This window comes from Malus sylvestris, chromosome 3, assembly GCF_916048215.2.
Source record: "Malus sylvestris chromosome 3, drMalSylv7.2, whole genome shotgun sequence".
Lineage (NCBI taxonomy): Eukaryota > Viridiplantae > Streptophyta > Magnoliopsida > Rosales > Rosaceae > Malus > Malus sylvestris.
The window spans coordinates 4240078-4256482 of record NC_062262.1 but is presented as its reverse complement, the minus strand read 5'-3'; the positions used below and the strand labels follow the sequence as shown (position 1 = coordinate 4256482).

Sequence of the window (16405 nt, the reverse complement as noted above, 5' to 3'; positions counted from 1 at the left end):
CAAGTTTGACGGTTGGATCGTTGAAAAACGTTTCGTAGAATGTGTATCACATCAAAACGGTAGATTAAACCAACACTTAGAGTTAATATTATATTTTCATTAAGTATAAAATAAGATTTTGTGGTACCTCTAGTGTAAATATTTTAAATTGAAGATCAAATCTATTCATTGCATTCTTATAGGATTGAGGAGTATAGTTGTAAAAAATCATTAAAATTGGAGCTAAAATAACCGTTAAATTGTGATTTTTCGTTTATAACCATCGAAAACTTTTGTTCCGTTATGTAATCTCTGAATGTTTGTTTTTTACGATTTTTTACGTATGCAATCTCGGAGTGTGTACAAAAAAGTTTAACGGTTGGATCGTTAAAAAAAGTTTCGTATAATGTATATCGCGTCAAAACGGTAGATTACACAAACACTTAGAGTTAATATTATACTTCCATTAAGTATAAAATAAGATTTTATGGCATCCACTAGTGTAAATATTTTAAATTGAAGATCAAATTTATTTATTGCATTCTTATAGGGTTGAGGATTGTAGCTGTAAAAAATCATTAAAATCAGAGCTAAAATAACCGTTAAATTGTGATTTTTCGTTTATAACCGTCGAAAACTTTTGTTCCGTTACATAATCTCTGAATGTTTGTTTTTTAAGATTTTTTACGTACGGAATCTCAGAGTGTGTACAAATAAGTTTGACGGTTGGATCGTTGAAAAAAGTTTCGTAGAATACATATCGCGTTAAAACTGTAGATTAAACAAACACTTAGAGTTAATTTGTGCTAATCTCTTAATGTTTTTTTTTTTTGCGATTTGTTTAAGTATGCGATCTTGTAGTATCTACAAACAAGTTTGACGGTTAGATCATGGAAACTAATATCGTAGAATGCATATCTCCGTCAAATTTGCCTAAATTTTGAAGTGGGAAAAATAATTTGTGCTAAATTTTTATTTATGTTTTTCAAGTATTGATTAGACAATATTTAGTTTGTGTGATGACATTTTCATTGTACAATTATCTTTTTGTTTCTTTAACGCATATTTTACATGGGTTATTATCTATTAAACCAAACAGTTATTTTTTTAATTTTTAAAAACGTATGCTATTTAAATACAAATTATTTATTTATTAAACCAAAAAATTATTATCTTATTTTTTTAAATCGTAACAAAATTTTGGAGGGGAATTTAAAATTTTGGAAGAGGGAATTTAAAATTTTGGGGGTGGCGGGGGGAATTTAAAATTTTGGGGGGATTTGTGCCTCCATTTGTTTTCTGTCGGTTATAACCGACAGTAATGAAAATTTTGTGTCAGTTTTTATTTTAAAAAATGTTTCTGGCGGTTTTAACCGACAGTAATAAAAAATTCTGAAAATATGACTTTAGCCCCTGAAACTCAAGTTTCTTTACATAAAACCCGACATAGTCTTTTTATCTGAATAAAACCCAATGACTAGGCTCCACATAAGCAAATTCATTAATTTTGTTTGCCTTTACACATTTTACATTTTGCAGATGCCTAAAATACCCCTAATTACCGTTTTAATGTAAACATTTAAATCTATGCAAATTTGAAAGGAGAGATTAATGGGAAAAAATGCATTAATGTTTAAAATAATAATATGTCATAACAAATTGTATGTTAAGGAAAAAAAGAACTAATAATGTTATACTTTCCTTCGTAATTGTTTTTCAAATTTGCATAAAATTAGACAATTTTAATTTAATCTTGTCATTTTCTTACCAAATGAAAATATGAAAGGGCACTATAAAATAATTTAGCTATATTTAAAAAATATAGGTAAATTATTTGGACATGTGTATTAGTAATAAATTTGCCCTGTATATGTAATGATACATGTAAAATAATTTACTTATAAAATAAAAAATGTTATTTGATTTCAAAATAAATTTATCTATATTTTATATAATAATATAGGTAAATTATTGCACACATATATATTAGTAGTAAAATGTGCCCAATATATATAATAATGCATGAAAATAATTCACCTACAAATAAAGGAAATTTGATTAAAAAATAATATATCTACTACTTTTTGTTTATAAATTTCAATTTCTTTTTTTTATATTACAAACATAATGTACCTACAATATAATTTACCTATTGTTTAATCCTAAAAGAAAATAATGTATCTACTGTTTTATTTTTATTTATTTTTTGTCGAATATCTACTGTTTTATTTTAGTAGAGATAATTTGTCTTGGTTTAATTTTTACGAAATAATTTAGGCACTGTTTAACTTTACCAAAATAATGGAACTACTATTTTAATTTACCTACAAAATAAATGCTATTTGATTCAAAATTAATTTACTTATATTTTACATATAAATATAGATAAATTATTTTTAACAAGCATATATGATAACAAACAAAAAATGCCTAATGTATGTAATAATCTAGGTAAAATAATTTACCTACAACATAAAAGAATATTAATTGGTTCTTTATTGTTTTTTATCCAACAATATTATTTGATGCAAAATAACTGATTGTACAAAGGATTTTTTTTTTTCATATGAAAAATTTGCCCATAATTGTTTATGAACATGGCTAAATTAATATATATATATATATATATATATATATATTCCTAATATTTAGCATACAAGAAAGGTGAACTTTTCCATATGGGGTTAATTACTAATCATAATTAGGGTGAGTAATAATATTTATTGACATAATTAGGGTTTTGTGGCATAAGTTGTAAATATGTGATAATAATTGGTTACATATTTGTCTACATGGTACTCTATTTGAAATTTGGGTTTTATTTTCATATTTAATATTAGGTGGGTTTTTGTTTGGAAAATAAGAATTTCAAGGGTCTAAAGAACCCTAAAAAATTTCCAAAATAAAACCCCTATCCCTTCCCACTTCCTTCCCTCATTTCCTTCTCCTACTCTTCTCTCCTCATTTACTGTCCGGAGTCCTCTTTCATCACAACAGAATCAAGAAAATGTTCGGAGTCCTCTTCTTGAATCGCAGCTTCCCAATGGACATCTCTTCCTTCTCCCAGATCGACACCTTCCACTGGATTCTCGACATGAACACCTTCGTCGTTAGATTTCCCTATTTTCCTTCTTTTTTTTTCTTTCCAATTTCTTCTTCAGTGGCGCAGCTTATCATTCTAACATATGGTTCTAATGTGTGCAGGGGAGGCGTTCGATCAAGTCCCCGAGCTCTGCATATTTCTCTTAAACAACTTCACACTCCCGCCGGACAAAGCCCTAGCCGTCTACATCCAGTCCCCGGGATCTGCTTTCTTCTTTTGCAAAGCAGCCACCGTGGCTAGGCCGTGGGCGGTGCTTTCTCTTCCGTGGCCCTATCCGTCTACATCCAGTCCCCGGGATTTGCCTTTTTCTTCTGCGGCGCCGTCACCGTGGCTAGGCCGTGGGCGGTGCTTTCTCTTCCGTGGCCCTAGCCGTCTACATGCAGTCCCCGAGCTCTGCATAACTAACATACTGAGGTTACACTGATACAAAGCCACTATGGTACAAAGCCACTATGGCTTCAACGATTCTTGTTCTAAGACTAATGTATTCATAAAATCAAAGCAAATTCAGGTCTAGGAATCATAGCTGGACGAAGAAGCATACATTTTGTATTCGTCCTGAATATGCATGAAATAAAAGCATGCGTTTTGAGAGTGGTTTGCCAACTGCACTTGCAATCTTAATATATTTATTAATAAAAGCATGTATCAGTATATTTTTTTATTATTAATATATTTTCTGACGGTTTTATCCGACAATAATGCTTTTATTTATTCATTATTTATATATTTTCTGTCGATTTTAACCGACAGGGCTGGCGTCAGCCTGGCGTCACACCCACTCGAGGGCTTGCACTGTCAGCTCTTCACAGGCCCGAAGCTCGAGCCTCACCTCCGCTCGGGCTCCTTCAACGCTGGAGCAACTTCACAGGGCCTCGGGCCCTTTCCTCTCCCCTGTCCCCCGAGCAATGTCCATGGTTGGACTTGCTCTTATATTAAAGCAAAAATAGTAAAGGATGGGAGATAAAAAACTGTTGATTACTTTTAACTTTTTCTGCCTTCCTTCTTTTTTTTGGTAGAGATCATGTCTTTCTTATCAGTCACCACTTGCACTCCCCTTTGCCTGCTACGGTCTTCATCATCATTAGCTTTACCCACTTCTTTTCACCATCCACGTCTAAAGTAAATCTGTCCTCAATTATTTGTTTCTGATCGGAATCTTCTCCAATCTATCCTCAATTATTTCTCTGATAGGAATCTACTCTCTAGATGCACCAAGCTTTCCACGTTATGAGAGAGAATTTAAACACTGTATTGTATCTGTGATCACATCATTTTCCATTGCACTTATGTCGCGTTTACTAATCCGTAATCAGATTGAGAGGAATTGGATTGAGAAGGAATTGAAATGAGGTGGAATCAGAATCAGATTCCTGTTGAAGTTGTTTACTAAAACTGTCTGGAATCGGAGTAGGAATGATGTTGAGTCTATATAAGTTGTTTACTTATCCAGTTGAATCGGAACGAAAACTAATTTGATTACTATATTGCCCTTACATAAATAAATTATGTTCATATAAAGTTATTGGATGTGCATATGTTGTATACTTGCCTCGACACAAATTTAAAAGTGTGCTACATAGTATTGAAAAATAGGAAAACAGAAAAAGAAAAAGGAAAGTAAGAGAGAGACAGAAGAAAGGGCGACTTGGAGACTCAGAGGAAGAAGAGGTCTTTGTTTATTGCGTCCTCGATTCCATTCGATCTTCCTCAATCCGACCGCTACCCTCGATTTTGTTTGATTGAGGTACGTGCTTCTCTCATCTGATCATCCATCATTGGAATTATCCAAGTACATGGGTTTCCTCGAATTTTGATGCCAGCTTCCGAATCAATTTCCCATTTTTTTCGTTTAGAATACTTTCATGTTGAGTGAGTTCCTCTCAATCCTTTTCATTTGTATGAGCTGTCGATTCTGTTCAGATTTTTCTTTAAATTGGTTTTGGGTTTGCTGTTGTTTGGTGAGGGAGAAGGAGAGGGATAACACTGGGGACGAGAGCTTGGGTTTATTTGGAATTTCAACTTTTATGCGAGGGCACAATGGGTAAGAAAAATGGATTCCTCACCCCTCAATCCTCCGAATTCAAATACCATCTAATTGTTAGGAGTCTAATTCCTCCAAATTTCGGAATTGGATTCCAAAATTTGTATGTGACCCACTAAACTCTAATTCCCTTAAATTTGGTAAACATCGGAGGATTTCGTAATCGGAATTTAATTCCGTTTCCCGATTCCGATTACCCTTACGTAAACGTGCCATTAGTGTATCAAAGAGAGGAATTTAAAACACTGTGATTCATTTCATGAAAGGTCTTTATCTCAACAAGATTTCCTATCGACGACAAATTTTCAAACTAAATATGTGAACAATACAATCGAAGTGATATAAAGTATGTGTGGCTCGAAGAAAGTTGGGATTTCATTCGAAATCCAATCAGCTATATAAAAAGTAGCTTAACTTCTTAAAAGCACATGCAACATTCATCTTCCCATCCATACAGGATTCATTCTCAACAAGAATGATGTCTTCTTGCAAAGGGACAGAAGGATTGAAAGAAAATTAGACAAATATGATTGGAAAGAGAGAACGTCTGCTTTGATTTTGACATTTTAATTTTTTGAATGAGTGTAAAGATACCTTTACATAGTGAAGGTAATTTAGATAGTAAATTTAGGTTTAAATAGATATTGATAGTTTAATTAATATATGGATGTAGAGAGTGAACTGAGTGTAGAGAGAGATTATAATGGTTTAAATAAAGGGACGTGTTATCCACACATCCTTTTTTACTTGTCACATATCCTTTTTAATTTCAGTTGTTAGATTAAATGAATTGAAGAAAATCAAAGGTCAAAAGTTAACAAAGTTGTTTGAGAAGTAAAAATTGATGAGGTGTAGCAACACCACCCTAAATAAAATTTCGCAAAAATATATATGAGTGGATTTAAATTGAAAAAACTATAATGTATTTTTTTTAAATGTAATTTAAACTCCGGCTTATGTGAATATATGCACTATTTTCAAATTTTCAACATAAACTAAAATCTTAAGGCATATGTGATATCAATTTTTCAAAATCATTAATTTTTATCTCATCTTAACTCCATTAAGTTTTAGTTCATATGACAAATGCTTAAAATTTTAGTTTGTTTATACTATATTTAGGGCCTCGTATAAATACTCGGAGGACTTAAATGTAATTATGTAATAAAAGAATGGGCAAATATGTAATAAGTGAGGAGTATTTATTCTATAAAAGGACCCCTCACCCTCACAATTGGAGAGACCTGACTCTCACCCACAGAGGCCATTTTTGAGGCCAATTCCAAAGGCCTCACTCTCACCCTCCTAGGTCCTCTCACCCCCTCTCAAAGCTCTCGCTTTCAGAGTTCTCTCTCCTTCAGATAAATACATAATCAGTGTGGACGTAGTCCAAACCTTGGGGAGAACCACAATACATCTTGTGTTATTTACATTTCTTGCAGATTCACGGTAGGATTTACGTTGTTCTAAGACCCCTCCAGTTTTGTGCATCAACATAGTTCATATGACAATTGAAAACAATGTATAAATTCATATGACATTTCAAAAAAAAATTCTTATTGTAATGGATGAATTGCCCTGTGAATATGTCATTCATCTTCAATCCATAGCAGTCATAATTCAAAATTTTTTCCCCTCACTTGGCTCTAGTTTAGAGTATTAATATCACTTGTAATTGAAAAAATAAAAACTCCTTATATATTAATGCGAGGAAAAGTTGAGATCGTATCATTCTAGTTCTTAACAAGAATCTGTGCACCTATCCATGCCTCAATCAAATATCCAAAAGGCAAAGCTAGGGCATTGTCATGTGCTCTGACTCTTCATCTTTTCTTCTTCTAATTTCTCAAAAAACCATCACTACTCTCCTGTGTGTCCTAGAAATGTACACAATTTGATGAATTCAATTTCCAAGTTGTTTTGTTTTCATACAATTTTTAATTTTCCAAATTCCTAAATTTTCAAGGTAAACAATCCGAACAAGCGGTTGGACTGGATGTAAGCCAAATTAAAAATTCTGATTTTCCTATCCGAACGCAACTTAACTTGGCAAGAGATATAATGGCGTTAGAGACTCCTCCCGTGCAATCGCTTGTACGAAAAAAAGAAAAAACACATTAACTTCTTTATTTAAGAGAGAAAGAAATTTTTTTTTTCAGTTAAAAGAAAAAATAATTTTTTTCAGTTAGTACTGCTTTTAACTTTCTTTTTAGCCTTTCGGTCCCTTTATATTAAAGCAAAAAAGTAAAGGATAGGAGGATTAGCTTTTTATCCCACTTTCTCAAATTGTCATGCATTGCATGGTGGAGATTCGTGTTTTACTTGGTAGAGACGTTATAAGACAGAAATTTAAACACTCTATTGTATCTGTTATCTATCATCATATCATCCTCCATTGCACTTGTAATATTGTATCGAAGAGAGAAACTTAAACACTCTGATTAGCTGAGCTGAGCTGAACAGGGAATTGAAGGAATGGCAGCTGAAGCTGTGGTTACTTTTGGTGTGGAGGGAATACTGAGCAAGGTGCTTTCACTTGCTTCGAAAGAATTCAGTCTTGCATTGGGTTTCAAAGCTCAACTCAGAAAGCTTCGAAACTCATTAACCGACATTGAGCGTTTCTTGGTTGCTGTTGCCGACCAACCACAAGGTAGTATATATTTCTGAACTCTCTTGTTGTTAATTAGAAAATATAAAGGAAAGTATGTTAGATATGATTTAATTAGGGATTTGATTAGATTTTGTCTAGGTTTCTTTGTCTTGTAGACAAAGGATTATTTAAATTTATTTTAGGCTAAATAGTCAAAATGGTCCTTAAGATTTGCATAACTCATCACTTTGGTCCATAACATTTCAAATCGATAAAAGTGGTCCCTAAGATTGTCCATCATCCATCATTTTGGTCATTCCGTTAAAAAATCCGTTAAGTGTCCCGAAACTCTTGACCGGAAGTTTGGGCAATTTTCAAAGCTTCGTAACTCAATCGTTTCTTAACCAAATTCGACCCATAATATATCAAAATGAAGATAGAAAAGTGTAGAATAAGATTATAACTATTTGGAAGCCCAATGGCTGCCGGAGATAGCCGGAAAATAGCCTCAAAGTTGACTGGTCCGAGAGAAAACTGGAAAACTCACCGGAAACTAGGTAAACTTTAAACGTTCATAAATTCTTCAATACTCAAGGAATCAAGTGATTTAAAAACGAAAATCATATTTCTCGACATGACGAAGAGAATGGTACCTTTTTAGACAGCTAAATGCCGTTTGGCCGGAAAACGGCTCGAAAGTGGCTAACTCGAGACCAAGACAGCCACTTTCGAGTCGTTTTCTGGCCAAATCATGGCGAGTTAGCCGTCGAAAAAGGTACCCTTCTCTTCGTCTTATCGAGAAGTATGATTTTTGTTTATGAATCACTTGATTTCGTTGAGTATTGAAGAAGTTATGAACGTTTAAAGTTTACCCAGTTTTCGGCGAGTTTTCCAGTTTTCCCTCGGACTAGTCAAATTTGAGGCTATTTTACGGCCATCTCCGGCAGCCATTGGGCTTCCAAATAGATATAATCTTATTCTACACTTTCCTATCTTCATTTTGATATATTATGGTTCGATTTTGGTTAAGAAACGATTGAGTTACGAAGCTTTGAAAATTGCCCAAACTTCCGGCCAAGAGCTCTGGGACATTTAACGGAGTTTTTAACTGAAAGACGAAAATGATGGATGGTGGATAATCTCAGGGACCACTTTTATCGATTTGAAATGTTAGGGACCAAAATGATAAGTTATGCAAATCTCAGGGATCATTTTGGCTCTTTGGCTTTTATTTTATAGTATTGCTCCTTGTAATCTTATAAATGCTTAGACCATCTCTAATGGTGACCTAAAAATATTTAGCCCAGAAAATCTAGGTTTTAGCCGAGAAATAACTTTTCTACTCGAACCCTTCTGGCCTAAAATTTTAGCCCGAGATTATCAAAGAATGAATTAAGGCTAATTTTTTTTAAATTAACTTTTTTTTTAAAAAATTATGTAGACTATCCTAAATTAATTTTATGAATATTTTAACCTAAAAATATTTAAATTCCGATAAATTTTGAAAAATCACTAAATCAATACATGAAAATCATGATAACCACATAAACTTAATACAAACGACATTTAATAAACCACATAAACTTAATACAAATGACAATTAATAAACCACATAAACTAAAAAAAAAAAAACAATTAATAAACCATATAAACTTAATACAATCGAAAACTCATAAACTACATAAACTTAATAATGATATCCACCATCTTGACTTGGTGATGGACTTGGGTGATAGTCTTGAGATGAATCATCATCTTGAAATATACTCCTTGTGGCATTCTTTCGTAAAATGTCATTTTGCTTACCACGTAAGTATTTCTTCCTCTTTGGAGTGTATTTGTCAAGGTCCTCCATCATCAAATTAATTTCGAACCTTTCTTGCTCCCTATCCCTTTCTTCCTTCATGGCCAAACGCATTTGGGCCGATTCTTCTTGCCGACGGCACTGGTTTTCGTTCATTCTTGCCATTTCGCTAGCAAATTGTGCACGTATCGGATCTTGGGACTTCCCTTTTCTCTTTGCTTTCTATTGCTTATCTCTACCCAGGGGCCTTGCAAAAGAAGAAGTTGGGTTCATTTGTTCGACACCTTCATTGTCGGAAAAATTCACACCTTCATTGACATCATTTGGGGGTGGGGTTTCACTATGAAATAATCTTCTATATTGTTGGTTCACATCGGTTCCTTACCTCGGACAATCTTTGAGGATGTTCCAAGCATGATGCAACTTAAAAGCTTGATTTTTTGGTGTAGTTTGCCATTGCTTTGTCACCCTATGCAACAAATACATAAAAACAATTAGTTGCAAAATACTATTATGTACATGACAAAGAAAATATCAACAAAGAAACTCATAATTTCTGAGGCACCCCTTCCACGAGGCATGTCAACTATGGCTCTCTCAAAGCTTCACTTCCACAAAGTGCATGCTTTGTTGATAATCTTCCACCGATCATAAACACCACCAACTTCCCTTCAACCGGCGTTGGAGTTTTTGTGGAACTTATCAACGATTTTACCTCACAAAACCTTTCTATTTTGATTCGTGCCGACGGCACCATCTTCACTAATAGAAATCCATGCCAAACACAAAGCAATATCTTCGTCAAAGGTCCAATTACAACCTCTAACATGCTCTTTTGCCATCTTGAAAATTTTGGAAATGAGAAGAAATGGTAGAAAGAAAAATTGGAAGAATTGTAGGAGAAAAGTGAGTTTTGTGTGGATGTTTGAACAAATACATTGGTATTTATAGAGTTTTTGGTTGAATTTTAAGTTAAATAATTTTTTTAAATTATTTTAGCAATTGGATTTAAATTTGGACCGTTAGATCATCTTTTTACCGTTAGATTGAATTATATTCAATCTAAGTCGTTGGATTCAATAAATATATAAATATAAAACTAAAAAAAATAAATATTTGAACGTGGACCATTGGATTAACCAACGGTCCAATTACACTGGCCGTTAGATGAAGAAAAGTAGCCGTTGGGCTACAGTGTACATGACACGCTAAGGTTGACAACCCACATGGGGTGGGCCTCGGCTGGAAATTGTTGGGCGCGTGACGCACGTTCATCGTCTGGGTTTTTAGGGTGTGGGCTTCACAACCCACTTTTCACTCTCACCTGTAGGTCCCATTTTATTTTGTGGGCTAAATTGTGGCTGGTATTTGCCTTCCTTTTAGGTTTTGGGTTGGAGTGGGTTTTGGGGGGGGGGGGGGGAGGGAAGGGGGAATTTTAGTTTGTAAGCCATCATTGGAGATGATCTTAATAAGGAGAAGAATAAGGGATTTGAAATTGTTAGATTGTAAAGAATTATAAATTTATCGTATACCCTTTATTTTCAACTCTTATAATCTCACATTACATTTACAAGATTTTTAAATACCGTTCTCAAATACTTTTCTGTTTAACAGGTGGGCCAATAGAGGACTGGGTGAAGAAACTCAAAGACGTAGCTCATGATGCTGAGGATGTCTTGGATGAGTTCGAGTACGAAGTTGCTCGGCGTAAAGTCGAAATCCAAAACCATATGAAAAAAAAGGTTCTTAACTTCTTTTCACTCTCCAATCCACTTGCATTTCGTCTTCAAATGGCGCATAAAATAAAGAAGATCAATGCATCCTTGGTGTATCTCAAGAGTGAAGCATCTCTTCTTGGACTAGTTTCCAGGAATAAAGATGCAACTCCTCGAGGAAATAGATGGGACAGACAAACCAACTCATTCATTGGCAGAGATGAAATAACTGTTGGAAGGGGAGAGGTTGTGACAAAAATAGTTACAACCTTGACCGACTCCAAGTACAACCAAGAAAATCCTGCGGTTATGGCCATCGTGGGAATGGGTGGCCTCGGAAAGACAACATTGGCCAAGTCGGTTTATAATGAGGATCTGATACACAAGCATTTCGAGACGAGAATATGGGTTTGTGTATCGAACACTTTTGATGTCGATTTAATTCTACTTAAGATGTTAGAACAACTCAAACCGGCAAACGCCCCTTCTTTGAAAGATAACCAGGAAGCTCTGCTTAAGTTCCTCAATGAAGAGTTGGAAAATAAAAGATATTTACTCATACTTGATGACGTTTGGAACGAAGATTCTGAAAAATGGAAGAATTTGATGGAATGTTTTTTTAAGCTTAACTCTGTTGGGGGATCCAAAATTATAGTCACTACTCGTAGTGCCAAAGTCGCATCAATCTCAGAAAAGCTACTTCCACGATGTGAATTGGGAAAACTTTCCGTGGATGAATGTTGGTCCATCATGAAAGATAGAGCTTTCCCCAATAGCAGGGCTAATATAGCTCATGAGTTCCAGACAATTGGAATGAAGATTGCTAAACATTGTGGTGGTGTTCCATTAGTGGCAAAGGTGCGTACGATTACGTATCATATGTTTGCACCTATTTTTTTTACATGTTTTCATTTATTAATTAAGATAATACTTGCATTCAACTCATGGGGTGCACCACCTTATAAATTAGAACAAGGTCTAGTGACAAATGTATTTTAACCATCGAAATTTCATAATCGGAACCATTTACTTTCGTAATCACCATTTAAAGATCATCATTACGAAATTTCATTTCAAATGGTATATATTAGCTATTTGATATTATAAATGTTTTACTTGGTACCAACAATGTCAAATTGTTCAATACATATAGATGACTAAATAGTCTCCAATTTAATTGATATTTGGTAGCAAACAAACTGATCCAATCCCTTCGAACTTTAGTTATATTATCTGCAATATGATTTTTTTTAATTATTATTATGGGAGACTTTGGATGCGGTCCCTAGTTATGAACAATCTTTGATTGAAACTTTGTTGGTTTTCAATTTTTGATCCAAGTCCCTAAAATTAATTGATAATTTATTTCTATGTACGTTACTATATTTTTTAAATTAAAAATTAAAATTTATAGTTGTTTAGATTAATGAGATTTTAAATAAAAAACATAATTTGTGGGATTAAAAATATTAAAATATAAATATACTATTGTGTGTGTGTGTGTAAACATGGGTACATTCATAAAAAATAACCAAAAAATTATTGTATCAAAACATGGGTACATTCTTCAAAATGGGTACATTTAGCAAAAATAAAAATGGGTACAAATAAATTAAAAAATATGGGTACAATACAAATAAAACTTTAAAAAATATGGGCACAAAAAGAAATTAATATATGGGTACAAATTAAAATTGAAAGGAAAATTGGTACAAATTAAAAAAGGGTTGCAAATTAAAAATGGGTACAAACTAAAAATAAAAATATATGATAAAAAATTTAGCCATAAATATAAATATACTAATTGTAACATTTTTAATATTAAATGAATATATTTATAAATAAAAAATATTTTATTATTGAAATAATTAATGATATTATTAATACAAAGGACCTTGATCAAAAATTGAAAAGTAATAAGGTTTTAATCAATAGAGTAGTAAAAATAAGGATGAAAACCTAATTACTCCTATTATTATTAATGGGAAGAACCAAACTATCACAATAATTTAAGGGAAGAGAAGTTTTGAATCTGGAATGTATGAGTGGAAACCCAACACCCTATCCACTAGAATATTGCAAAATATTGCAAAATGATTGAATTGGGATCGAATTTTGAAAGCACAATGCACATAGATTAGTTTTTTTAGAGGGTGTAAAAAGCTTCACCAAATGCAATAATTGGAATGACATGTACATATCGCCGAAACATTATATGGTATATAAAATATGAGATTTTCCTAACATTTTCTTATTGAAAAATCAGCATTAGCAACTTATTGATTTGAACAAGACAGCAACTACATAAAATTAATTCCGCCAACAAATCAAGAATAAAACGTACTTTTAACTACTTAATGGGTTTTTGGGAATTTGGTCAAGCACAAAGAAACAGGATCTAATATCATTTTGCAAACTATTAAGAATTGTAGTTATCACATTAGATTTTGTCCTTTTAGGCAAGGGATTCAAAATTAAGTAAACAAAAACCTCTTATTTAATATGAGTCCCTCTTTTCTACATTATTTTAGAACGCCTTCGAAACTCACTAATCCAATCAACAGGTTTTAGGAGGCATTTTGCACACTAAAAAAAGTATTGAAGAATGGTCGTTGTTTAAAGATAGTAGAATATGGGGCAACCTACCAAAGGGAGAAAATAGAATTATGCTAGTCTTGAAGTTGAGTTTTGACAATTTAGAATCACCATCATTGAAGCAATGTTTTGCATATTGCTCATTGTTCAAGAAAGATTTTGAAATTCAAAGAGAGAGCTTGGTTCAACTTTGGATGGCTCAAGGATTACTCCACCCTGCACCTGATGAAGGTAAAGATATGGAGGAAATAGGCAGTGAATATTTTGATATTCTACTGCAAAGCTCCTTATTTCAAGATGCTTCAATGAGTGACAATGGCATCGTTAGCAAATGCAAGATGCACGATCTTGTGCACGATTTGGCAAAACTTATATCCAAATCTGAAATCTTGACGGGAGACTTATGTGGCATAGGCTCACTTGAGATTCAACATGTTGCTCGGGTTTCTACTTTTGTACTGGAAAACATTCTGGAAAGAAGTGATGGAAAATTGCGATCACTGTTTTTCAACGATGGTGAAGTTCCTACTAACATTCTTCCACAATTCAAAGCTTTACGTGTCTTAAATTTAAGTAATGCTAATATTGAAGAATTTCCAGTTTCAATTGGTAGGCTGAAACACTTGAGGTATCTTGACATTTCTGAAACAAGATTCAAAGCACTCCCCACGTCTATAGGTAAGCTCTATAACCTACAGACGTTAAGAGCAACAAATTGTGCCCTTAAAGAGTTTCCAAAAGAACTGCAAAACTTGATCAACCTGAGGCATATTTATTTTGATAAGAGTACGAAATTTCCACAGGGGATAAGGCGGTTGACTTGCCTTCGAACATTACCTTACTTTTCGGTGGGTAATGAGATTGGTCGTCGAATTGAAGAGTTGGCTAGCTTAAAACAATTGAAAGGTGAATTAATTGTTTGTAATTTGGAGCACGTAAAGAACGGAGAAGAAGCAAAGAAAGCTAAGTTGGAGGATAAGAGGAAAATATGCCATTTAAGCTTCCAATGGACAAAAAATAGGTTAATAACCAACAACAATAAGGAGGGGGATGTACTGGAAAGCCTCCGACCGCATTCTGAGTTGGAGAGCTTAAGTATTGAAAATTTCATGGGCGATAAGTTTCCATCGTGGATAATGAGTAGGTCATTACTGCTCAACAACTTGAAGAAGATTCAATTACTTGGATGCGACAAATGTGAAGGAGTCCCACCGCTCGGTCATCTACCCAATCTTACGAAGCTTAAGATTAGCGGAATGGCTAACTTGAAATGTGTTGGAGCTGAGTTCTACGGTTATGATCATGTCCACAATGTAGCCACGACAAGTAAGGAGATGATTACTTTATTTCCTGCACTGAAAGTATTAAATATTTCTAGGTGTGGTGATCTAATTGAATGGAAGGAAGCACCAAAGATGTCAGCACAAAAAGTAGTGGTTTTTCCATGCCTTGAGAAGTTGACCATAAAAGGCTGTTCCAAATTGAGAAATGTTCCAAGCCATTTTCCATCTCTTCAAAAGTTGAAGATAATTTCTAGTGATAGTGGAAAGCCAATAGAAGAAATAAGCAGTGGATTAACAACTCTCACTTTCCTCATAATAAGAAGTATTAAGGAGCTTACTTGTTTGCCACAAGGGATTTTGATGAACAATAATAATCTCTCTTCTCTGGAGATAAGAGATTGCAATGATTTAACTTGTATTGCCCCCGATGTATTTGGATCTTGGGGCTTTCTTGAGAGATTGGATATTTGGAAATGTGAAAAGCTGAGGCAATTGACGGATGGGTTAGATACACTCCCTCTCCTTGAGGAACTGACTATTAAGGAATGTCCTAATCTAGAGTTGATTCCAATTACACAGGGCATGGCATCTCTTCGGGAATTAAGTATTGGTTATTGTAAACGATTGTCAAGCCTACCGAGTGGGTTAGAGTACTGCACCTCTCTCCAGAAATTGAAAATTTGGGAATGTAATGGACTATCATGCGCACTGAGCGTATGGGCCTCTCTCGTGGAGTTGATGGTATGGAGATGCAATAATCTGACATCAATTGAAATTAAAGGCGGCGTGTCCTCTCTTCAGCATTTGACAATTAGAAATTGCAAAGAATTATCAAGCTTACCTGCTCTTCCACAACAATGTCCCTCTCTTCAGCATGTGGAGATAAGTGAATGCCCAAAGGTAGCATCGTTCGGTGTCCAAAGTAGCAGCATTAGTCTACAATCTACTTCAGATTTGCGCACCATGACCTCCCTTCGACAACTGACAATTGGAAGAGGATGTGAAGGATTGGAAAGTTGGGTGAGCGGGCTGCAATTCCCAGTCTCTCTTGGGTCGCTGATAATAGAAGGTTTCCCTAATTTAGAGATTCTTCCAAGTTTAGACAACCTCAATTCTCTCCGTTCTTTGGAGATTAGAAATTGGCGAAGGCTAAAATATCTGCCGACGGGGTTACAACGGCTCCCGCGCTTGGAGTATTTGAGCATCGGTGGGTTCTGGGAGCAGCTCGATTCCTTCCCTTTCCCTAATTTTCAAGTTGGATCGTTAATGCACCTTACAACCTTATACTTGTT

At 34.2% G+C, this 16405-nt stretch overlaps 2 protein-coding genes across 3 annotated transcripts; both read left to right on the top strand.

The window, feature by feature from the left end:
* The first annotated feature begins 2893 nt into the window (after positions 1 to 2893).
* LOC126616231 (uncharacterized) lies at positions 2894 to 3688 on the top strand. Of its 2 annotated transcripts, none has more exons than XR_007621060.1 (2): positions 2894 to 3085; positions 3184 to 3688. XR_007621060.1 is itself a non-coding variant. In XM_050284247.1 (2 exons), the coding sequence occupies exons 1-2, from the start codon at positions 2987 to 2989 to the stop codon at positions 3504 to 3506; spliced, it is 426 nt and encodes a 141-aa protein (XP_050140204.1). In that variant the 5' UTR covers positions 2894 to 2986; the 3' UTR covers positions 3507 to 3688. The 2 variants fall into 2 exon arrangements, 1 of the variants encoding a protein (XP_050140204.1); XM_050284247.1 differs by having other exon boundaries at positions 2894 to 3089.
* Positions 3689 to 4660: 972 nt separating this feature from the next.
* On the top strand, positions 4661 to 14920 carry LOC126615301 (putative disease resistance protein RGA3). Its single transcript, XM_050283116.1, has 5 exons — positions 4661 to 4829; positions 7590 to 7776; positions 11135 to 12093; positions 13800 to 14508; positions 14634 to 14920. The coding sequence occupies exons 2-5, from the start codon at positions 7602 to 7604 to the stop codon at positions 14684 to 14686; spliced, it is 1896 nt and encodes a 631-aa protein (XP_050139073.1). The 5' UTR covers positions 4661 to 4829; positions 7590 to 7601; the 3' UTR covers positions 14687 to 14920.
* Positions 14921 to 16405: the final 1485 nt, after the last annotated feature.

Bases quoted from the DNA above. Each gene is read 5' to 3' on its own strand.
- LOC126615301 (XM_050283116.1), top strand. From the start codon at position 7,602: ATGGCAGCTGAAGCTGTGGTTACTTTTGGTGTGGAGGGAATACTGAGC. The intron at 12,094-13,799 runs GTGCGTACGATT...TCCAATCAACAG, and splicing joins GTGTTCCATTAGTGGCAAAG to GTTTTAGGAGGCATTTTGCA. The intron at 14,509-14,633 runs GTAAGCTCTATA...AAATTTCCACAG, and splicing joins AGCACTCCCCACGTCTATAG to GGGATAAGGCGGTTGACTTG.
- LOC126616231 (XM_050284247.1), top strand. From the start codon at position 2,987: ATGTTCGGAGTCCTCTTCTTGAATCGCAGCTTCCCAATGGACATCTCT. The intron at 3,090-3,183 runs TTAGATTTCCCT...TAATGTGTGCAG, and splicing joins CGACATGAACACCTTCGTCG to GGGAGGCGTTCGATCAAGTC.